The 10,235-nt window shown below is 38.1% G+C and overlaps 1 protein-coding gene across 2 annotated transcripts in view; it reads right to left on the reverse strand.

The window, feature by feature from the left end:
- Window positions 1–10,235, reverse strand: part of KDM3A (lysine demethylase 3A) — a 53,636-nt gene that overhangs the window by 25,113 nt on the left and 18,288 nt on the right. For both annotated transcript variants that reach the window (XM_012811004.2, XM_023518777.1), the window contains exons 9-10: window positions 4,594–4,757; window positions 1,706–2,226 (exon numbers count right to left, since the gene is read on the reverse strand). In XM_012811004.2, coding sequence (XP_012666458.1) covers window positions 1,706–2,226; window positions 4,594–4,757 — 685 coding nt within the window. The remainder of the gene's footprint in view (window positions 1–1,705; window positions 2,227–4,593; window positions 4,758–10,235) is intronic.

Consider the following 10,235-nt stretch of genomic DNA (forward strand, 5'->3'; position numbering starts at 1 on the left):
GTTGCAGTTTGAATTTCTCAAGCCAACAACTTGATGCTTGGAAATCTGCCACCCCAAATTCCTGTGAAATTTTTTTAGCAACTTCTTGACCATTAGCCCAGAGATTGAGGTGTTAACTGCCCTCTTTTGTTTGATCCAGCTTAATGTGGCTTCACTGACTTCATGAGGGAAGTTTTTCTCCTTTTCCGCTGTAGGTCTCCATTTTCCTTACCCTATCTCTCCAAGCGCTCAGGTTTACATTTTTGGATATTGCTAACTGTGGTCTCACTAACACGAAAATGTTCTGCCGTCTTTCTTTGGCTGCTGTTTTCCAGAAAATGTAGATCACCTTTTCCTTCAATGTCAGCTCTTTGAGTTCTTTCCTTTGGGCCAATTCTTGATTAACTGTAAAATTTTTCAGTAATTGGAAAATGTACCTACAATTCAGATCAGTCCTTCATGTTGAAAAAATCTTGCACACATGTGATAAGTAATAGGTTAGGTCTAATTCAACATGTGGTTATAATAAAACATAAAAGAAGAACTTATACTAAAGAAAAAAAATACTACAACTAAGGGGCAAAACTCAACACCTACTATCCCTTGATATAGAGTGGACTCAACTGGTCCAGTTATAGAGAGCAAATTAATACAGTAGGACCTCCGTAAGCTGATCACCCAAGGGACTATAACCAACTAGTCAATGTAGAGAGGTGGTCAACAAAAGTACATGTGGTGCATGTCCAATGCATGAAAATTAGGAAGCAATCAATGTAGGTAGGCGGTCAACTATGGAGGTTCTACTGTACTTAGTTTCAAATTATAGGAGCAGTAGAACATTCCCACAAGCAAAGAGATTCTTCTGGTGTTTTAGCCCCATCCTTAACATCTTGAGCCGATGTCCCTTTTCCAGAGGATGAAATTGTTTTTGGTTTTTTTTTAATTTCAGATGTGAGCTACCTGAGTGTCTGTGTGTGCACAAAGTGTCACCTGTTTCACTCCAACTTGGATGTTACAGAAAGATCAGTGATAGGCCGAAGAAATAATTTTAGATTTTGTTTCTAAAATATTTTCTTATAACCAGGAATTGGGAACCACCTAATTATCTACCTAACAGGAACCACTTAAGTTGTACAGTAAATGAATATAATGAAATCCTTGTACTTTTAAAATGCTGAGGGCAGTGCCTGTGGCTCAAGGAGTAGGGTGCTGGCCCCATATACCAGAGGTGGCAGGTTCATACCGGGCCCTGGCAAAAAACTGCAAAAATAAATAAATAATAAAATGAAAATAAATAAATAAATAAATAAGTAAAATAAAATGCTGATAAACAACTATACTGATTCTCAGGGTAAAACTATTGGCATGAATCCATTAGTATAATATAGTTTACAAGTATTTCTAGATATATCAGGTATCTGAAATATTAATTATTTAATAATTTCTGAGATTTGGGGGTTATATTTTCTTCTTTTAAACTTTTCTGATTGTATGAACTTTTTCCACAGTCATTTTCATGGGTAAGAAATAATACAGTAGAACCTTTCTAAGTTGCCCACTCAATAGTAACAAACTAGTCAACAAATGGAGGTCACCAACATAAAGAACTAGGCCTACTAATAGAAATATGTGGTGTCTGGCTATGAAAAATAGGTCAACTTAAGGAGGCAATCAGTGTTGGAAGGTAGTCAACCAAGGAAATTTTTCTTTATTTAGGAACACTCACCATTCTGGATTTTATTGTTGCTTCTTGTACAACAGCTTTCATTATCTACTTTTACTGAAGATTCCTTTAAAATCTGTGATCCGCAAGATAAAGTTGAAGGTTCAACCTTTTTTCCTGTACAACTATTAAGGCTATCACTGCCATTGATACCTGCTTTCATTGCTGGCATATTTGAAAGGACATCAGATGTTGAAGGTGTATGTTCTAGGTGCTTCTGTAGTTCAGGAGCACTGGCAATTTCTAATTCTGCCTTAGAAGAAGGCTTTGTAGGTAAGCATTCCTTGGGAAGGCCAGTCAATGGTGGTGGGACAGATTCCGATCTGTTTTCCTGATCAGTGTTTGTCTTAGGCTGCATACAGCTAACTTTTGGCTCATTCAGAATTTTCAAGTCACCAGTTCCAATCTGAGAAGACTTTGTGGAGAGCAGCCCTACTTTGCAGACGTCTGGTTTTGTTCTCAGCATTTCAGTCTTTGTATTCAGACAGGAAGAAAGTTCTTCTGGTAAACTCTGCTTATGACATCTGAAAAAGATAATGTAAAAAACTAGCATCCTGGTCTTTTATCTCTTCCTTACCCTCTAAAACCCATTTGTTTTGGTCAAGGCAACTTCTATGAAAGAGAAAACTGTTTATATGTTAGAGAATTTAGGATGGGTTTCTGTGAAACAGAGTTAAAAGTCATCCGTTAATGCTTCGCAAAAATATTTTAAACACTCAGAAAAACACAACCCTAAATTTTATCTGCACATTCCTATAAAATATAAATAGTTAAGTTAGTTCTATTTCTTATAGCATAATGAACCTCAGCTTTCCTTCGAAACAATATCATGTGGATCCACAGAATATACTTAGTAGAGAATACCACTGGTTTTCAAGTATCAAAACTAAAAGTCTGCAGGACCAATTCTGAAAGTTTCTTTTTTTCAGAGAAACCTCTGAACTCTTAATTATATTATAACTCATAATTATATTATGAAGATTATGCTTGATTTTGAAAGAGAAAACTAACATTCCTTCTGCTTACCAAGATTCAGAAATTCAGTATCATCTAGGTCAATGTAACAAGATAAAAATTTTAAAATTAGTATGTTTATTAAAAATATTAGGAACTCCTGCAAACATCTTCACACAAAATGTAATTAAAAACTAACACAAATCACCAGCAGCACAAAACCTGGCCCGCTATTTACAACATATAACCAGTTGTAACCGTGAATAATTTCCTTCCAGTTTGTTCAGCGATTAGGACCCAAAGCCAACAGAACAGGTGACCACTTGCTATTCACAATGATTCAACATTTTCCCCACACATTTTACTTACTAAGGATATCCTTAAAGAATTTTTGTTTCTTGGAAATTCATCCTAGAGTTCTTCCCTCAGCAAAATGCAAAGTCCTTTTTATTTTTTTCCTATTATACTTCTTTTCTCCTGCCTCTTAACAAAGGATTTTTCATCCTAGACAAGAATTTCTAATTTAAGAACTTAAACTACAGTAAAAATCCTTGCTCTATCACTGAACTCCTAATTTGAAAATGGCTCTTCCTTCCATCTGACTGCTGGATGGCCATCCTCTAAGTTCTATCCCAGGCTGCTGACTTTTCTCCCAGTGAACCAGTATGCTCAGCCACTTTCCCATATTTTTTGCAGCAGTCTTCCACAAACTATTTTTCTATACCACAGTCTCTCTGACCCATATTGTAAGTCTTTTTCTTTTTTTGATATATGAAAATTTATTATTGTGTTTTCACCAAAATTTATGATCTTGGTTGTTCCTTCTTGTCTTTATAAAGGGCCAAAAAGAGAAACACTGGCTACTTTGACAACCTTAAAGGGGACTCCAGGAATGTCACCAAAAACATGACCTTTTGGACCAAATCCAGCAATCAGAACTTCATCATTTTCCTCAATAAAGTTCAAGCAACCATCGCTGGGTACAAAAGCTATGATTTTCTTGCCATTCTTTCTCTTTTCTTTTCTTTTTTTTTTTTTTTTGAGACAGAATCTCAGTAAGTCACCCTCAGTAGAGTGCTGGGGTGTTATAGCTCACGGCAACTTCAAACTCTTGGGCTTAAGCAATTCTCTTGCCTCAGCCTCGCAAGTAGCTGGGACTACAGGCACCCCACCCCAATGCCTGGCTATTATTTTTGTTGCAGTTGTTATTGTTGTTTAGCAGCCCCAATGCATGGGTGCCAAGTCCTTTCTTGCCATCCTTGATCAGCTGGACTAGGACACACTCACTGAAGGCAGAATTTGGCAGTTTCATATTATAAGTCTTTATCAATTGCCCATATAAGCCACCATCTTCTCCCAAAGGAGATGTTCCTCAAAACCACTCTCTCTGTCAACCTTGTATCTGCTACAAATTTCTGATTAAGCTTTATATTTCTTATTCATTTTTTTCTATAAATTAGTAACAATACCAACTACCCCTATTATTATTTTACTTATTTCTAATAGTCTTAGAATCTTGCAGTTGCATTTCTCACCTATACTTGTGTCGCCTCCTATTTAGGCTTATGAGAGCCCCTTACCACGTCTTCCTCTTCTCCACACTCACACTGACTCCAGTCTTCCACATAAAACTAATCTGTTCCCCTTTCTTGAAAAGCAAACACCTATTCTACAAATGTCTTTAGTATTTCAATTTATCCTTCTCACTGTGTAACTCTCAGGTCAAAAAAGCCTCTCTCTTCTCATGCACCTTTTCACTTCGATACCATTTTTCACATTGTTCTCTGTGTTTTCAACCCTTCTCACTTCTGAAGGGGCTTATCAATCTCAATCTTTCCTTTTAGTAACTCTGATGAAAAACCTCACTGAGTAAACTGAGACAGAAAGAATAAAGAATAAAATATAATTTTTATTATTATTTAACAAAGACTACTTACCCTTGAGGAATTTTTGCTCCAAGATTAGGTGGAGAGTTGGCAGCCTGGGGAGTACTTTGCTGTCTTGGGTCCTTACTAGGTGGAGTTGCTGCAGTACAGCCAATGAGTATCTCCTTAAAAACTGTCGTGGGAACAGACTGTACTGGACATATACTGGGAGAAGCCTAAAAGATACCAAATCAATAGATATTAAAAGCAAAGTCTAGGAGCGGGAGGGTGGGAAAAAAAAGAAAGTCCCTAGTTGGGACATTACAAAGTGCTAGCAAAATGCAAGATAACTTGCTTGGTTTAATATTCAATACTAAATAAGCACAATACCGTCACCAAATAAAAAGAACGGAACAGTAAAAAAAGTCATAAATCACAAAATTAAAGACTCATCTAACGCTATAAATATAATCACTCCAGCTTTTTTCACAAAACTCAACTCTTCGTATAAAAGATCACAAGCTTATCTTTTTCAGATCTCTGAATCATGATGTCAGGAAATTGCAGTTGTGGCAATTACGTTAATAATTCAATGCACAGAAGTGAATGTTTAAGTGACAGTCTCGAATGGTGGCAGCTTCACATGCATTCATTCTGACATGACTTGAGTGCCCACCATGCACTTACTGCATAGACTGGCAGGAGACCAGACCACATAGGACTCTTGTAAGGCAGTGGTGCCTACTGGGTACCAAATTAAGCCTTTGCAATGCAATAAAGGTTGAGGACTCGGTTCTTGCTCCTATATGGCTCATCAAGTCACAAAGGTCATCATCCCAAGCTGTAAAAAATATCAAGTCATGACAGGCCTGTGGGACAAAATTGGGACACCATCCCCTTTCCTTTTTCATGTAATGTTATCTCCACAAAAGTATAAATATGAATCCACTTCATACCAGTTTATACTACCCACAAAAATAAACTTCTTGCTATGAAGAGAGAAACTCAACATAAGACAACTAAATATACTATGGGTGAACTCAATCTCTTCACTCTTCACGTCTATGGTTTAAGTCATGGGCTTTAAGTCACATACCTTTCTCGATAATCTCTTCCTCATCACAATGACCTTTATATTTACCTTACCACCAAATCTAAACTTGGAGAATCTCCACAGTGTCTTCATTTTGTAGTTATTACCTTTTTATTGCTTATCCATGGTGTTGGATATCACAAGTATGCACAGACCTTTGTTTTTGCTAATCCACTTTCCTTAGAGTTTGTGTATTTAAATGTGGCCCAAAACAACTCTTATTCTTCCAATAAATGGCAGCAGAAAAAAAAATTGGACACCCCTGCCCTAAACTATACATCTCCTAAATGGCCTGACTTCCATCCATTCTTGCTGAATTCTCTGCCTCCTACTCAAAATCTATTCTACCACAGAACAATCTTTACAAAATACAAATCAAGTAAGATCATGGCACCCACTGCATACAAGAATCTCATGTGGTCCAGTCTCCTGCAAAGTCTCACACCCCACCCACTCATCTCTTTCACTCTCTCACTTGCTCACAGTACTCCAATTACACTGGCTTCCTCTTCTGGACTTCAAACATTCTAAGCCCTTTCTTGCCTGGACCTTTGTACTTGCTATTCTCTCTGCCTGCATAGTTTTCAGTAGCTGGTTGGCTCCATCCTTTCACCCTCTAGTCTGTTAAACTGTTACCACCTCAGAATGTCTGATGCCTCTTTCCAGAGCAGCATCCCACAAGCTATGCTTTTTACTCTTTATCATATTCCTGTGTTTACACCCTTCACAGCACATATGAAAGTACCTTTTATTAATTTATTGTCAGTCTCCTCACAATGGGATGTATACTCCTTAAGGGAAAGAGGCCCTGCTCTTGTGCCCATTGTTATACCTCATAAAGCCATCATATAGTAGATGCTCAATAAATAAGAATAGTGGAATGAAGATACGTATGAATGAACGAATGCTGTTAGCACTTAATATTTTAAAATAGCTATAAATATATAAGTCTTATGAGTTACCTGAAGAGATAGGCATTAAGGCTAAGGCTTACCACTGTAGATAAATGTTTAGTACACATTAAACATAAAATAAACATTTGCTGGGAGGAAGGATAGAGGGATTAAAGGATATAGAGGGATGGAGGAACACAGAGGGATGGAGGGACAGATAGATGGAAGAAAGGAAGAGAGGGAGGGAAGATGGGAAGAATCTGTATTTTACAATGGTAATTCACCAAACCAAGGAAAGGATCTGGAGAGGAGAGGCAACAACAACACAGTAATTAAAAATACCAGATTTTGGTGTCAGACCTTGGCTTGAATTCAGTCTCTGACATGTCCTAGCACAGTGCTCTCATTTGTACAATAGCGTAATAAAGCATACTTTATAGAGCCGTGCTTTACCATAATGCCTGGCATACAGTAAAACGGATCAATTTTAGAGATGAGCAATTTTCTATTTCTAATCTTAAAACAAAAAACTACTGTGAAAATTTCCCTCAAGTCTGTCATGTTAAAGTTAGCATAACTTAGGGTGCTTTTCCTTTGAGGAACTGAGAATAACCCTCTACAACAGTGGTTCTCAACCTTTCTAATGTTGCAGCTCTTTAATACAGTTCCTGTGGGTCATGACCCACAGGTTGAGCACCACTGCTCTACCACTTTCCTAAGGCTGAGCTCAACAGGGACAGGACTCCAATTCCCAAGCCCATCTTTACGTGCACACCTCTGCACTGACTGCTAACTTGACAAAGGGTCAAAGTTACTTCTTACCTGAAGAGTTATCCCTGAAGGTCTTCTATACCAGTCATGGCAATAGTTCCTCCCTGCCAGCAGATGGAGATAATATAATTGAGTGTATGATGGTATTCTAAAAAGAACACTGCTGGCTCACACTCCTTAGCAGACTGTTTCCCAATTAACCAAGCAACATCATAACTCTGAGGGAGAGTCTGCTAGGCAGAGAAGACCTTCAAGGAGCCAGGTATCACTGGCAAACAGGTTTATCTTAATCAAAAGTATTCACCAAAGCAGTCTTGCCTACCTAATACCAAGGTCTTCCAAAGACCACCCTGAAAGTAAGCTCTGTGCCAATCCAACATCTTGAGAAGTGCAAACACGGTAAGAATCATGCCAAGCACTGCTGTACTCACCTTTCACTCACATAATTAAATTAACTTTCTTTCCCCACTGCTTTCTTTACCTCTCTAGCCTTTCAAAATCTAGGATACACTAGTGTTTCTAAAACTTCTTTGATTATAAGAATCACCCAGAAAAAAAAAAAAATAGTTACTGATATAGAAAAATAACCACAATGTGTTATAAGAGAATCAAAAGGCTATAAGAGAGTATGGTTTTTAGTAGTAAAAAACAAACAAAAACAGGCCTCCATGATACATACGGGGAAAAAAAAGAGACAGGAGGGAAGGATTCCAAAATGTAAACAGATTCTCTTGATAAGTATGATTACAAGTGATGTTTCTTCTCTTTATTCCTAGGTTAACCAAAAATTCTAAAATGAGAGTAACTTTAATAATCAAAAATGTTTTTCTAAAACTTCTAATACTCAGGTAAAAATCTACTATCCCCAACTTCCTTTAGAATGAGAAAAGGACCATACAACTTAAAGAGCTGCAACAGCCGTTTTTAAAATACTGACTTTAGTTTCTTATTTTAGATGCAGATAAAACCTATCTCCAGCCTAAAGTTCAGACTTATTTTTTTTTTAATAGCATCTAAGTGTGCCTAATAATCAGTTCAACAGCATACAAGTTTGCTGAGCATGTATAGTCTGGACAACATGCTGAGGAAGAAAGTCACGCTCCCTGCCCTACCCAAGTCCAAGGTGAGCAGAGATCAGCATATTATATACATACTATGTATATGTATTACCACATTCTACAGGCACCTCCATGAAGGCTGCAAATGTACTTGCTCAATCACCTTTCTCATTCATTACTGATAAACTTGACACTTTGAAGAACTGGCACTTTCTCCCACAGGAGGTCCCCCACTGACCTCAGTTCTGCCTACAATCCAGGTTGATTCCTCACAGTCCAACAGGATATGCCATTCCTATTCCCTGGCCCCTCTTTCCAACACATCTGGAAGCTCTTCTTTTCATCACAATCCCAACAATTTATACCAATGCATTCTCCATTACAGGCAAAACCCAACCAACTTCTCCAAACCGATCTTTACTACCTCTACCCTAGATGGCTAATACTTTGTCCAATTTTTAAAACCTGACAGGCTATCATTTTACCCAGCTCGTCCCTGAGCTTCTAATAGTGTGGATTACTTTACAATATCTTCTCTGAGCTTAACTCTAAGATGAAAATAATCACTTGCTTGACATCCTCTTCATAATCCTTACTATTTTATTTCCCCAGGACTTATTGAGGGATCCTGGAGATGAAGAGGGTAACTATCTGTTACCCTCTAGACTAGGGATCCCTATTCCCCACCAGCTCAGCCCCTTTCTATGCTAGTAGACTACAACTACACAGTATTATAAATAATCGCCTGACTACGTCACTTGAGTACTCTGAACTAGAACTATGAAGTAGGCATTCCATTTGTTCTACTTTATCAGGTAGACTCTTCTGCTTCCTCAGTCCTAATACTTAGTCTTCCACCAAATCCAATCAATGTGGCCTCCTGAATAGTTCTCCATCTCCGTAGCTACTGCCTCAATTCAAGCCTGTTTATGATGGGCAATCCCATCACTTGTATTCTCACCTCCTTCCCTTATACATTATCTATAAAGCTCAAGTCAACTTAAAACCTCCAACTTAAAACCTCCAAACACCTCAACTCCCTAATACCCATCTACAGGGTAAAACCCAAACTTCCTTTCTATCTCTGACCATGCCTCTCTCTCTCTTCCTGTGAAACATCTGCCCTTCAACAAATAGGACATGTTCTCTCTGAGAGCGTCTGTGTGACTCCTACTCAGAGCATTCCCTCAGCACTTGTGGGAGGCCTCTAGAAGTGCGTCTCCCTCACCACACTACAGATACTGAGACAGGGATTCCAGATACCTCTTTATCTCCAGGATCAACAATCTAACACCCAGTGACTGCTCCCCATAGTATCTCTGGTTTTTTGGATGGATATATTTGAAATTATCTTGTAAACTTTATAGTAAAAATGAAAGGCAGTAAAACTAATTTCCATAATTACCTCTTTATTCTTTAGTGAACAACATGACCCTACACTCAAGAGGTCAAGCCTATACCCTTGGGAGAAAGACAGAAGTTTTAGGCACCCTGGATTACAAAGCTTCTGGTGAAGTATTGAAGTTCCTTTGCCTGTACACAGGAAAAGACTCAGGAAAAGTTGATCAACCATCCTAGCTAGAAAGACTCTTAAGTACCTGTGCAACACAGTGCTTGCTTTGGTTGTAATTGATGCTGTAAGTCCAGTCTATGTTTGACCCAGAACTCCAGATTTATTCATTGACCCTGGCTCATTCCCTATGCCGTTTCTCCTTACCTTGCTTCACCAGAACTCAAGGTTCTCTCACAAATGCTGCTGACAATCTTAACATTAGCATGGTCAATGCTAAAATTCTAAATTTCTAGAGCAGAGCATCATTAATTTGATAATTATAAAACAGGAAACAACACATGCCACAAGTGCATTTCTTTTTTTTTGAGACAGAGCCTCAAGCTGTC

This window comes from Otolemur garnettii, unplaced genomic scaffold (genome assembly GCF_000181295.1).
Source record: "Otolemur garnettii isolate 467f Iridium unplaced genomic scaffold, OtoGar3 scaffold00147, whole genome shotgun sequence".
NCBI classification, from domain to species: domain Eukaryota; kingdom Metazoa; phylum Chordata; class Mammalia; order Primates; family Galagidae; genus Otolemur; species Otolemur garnettii.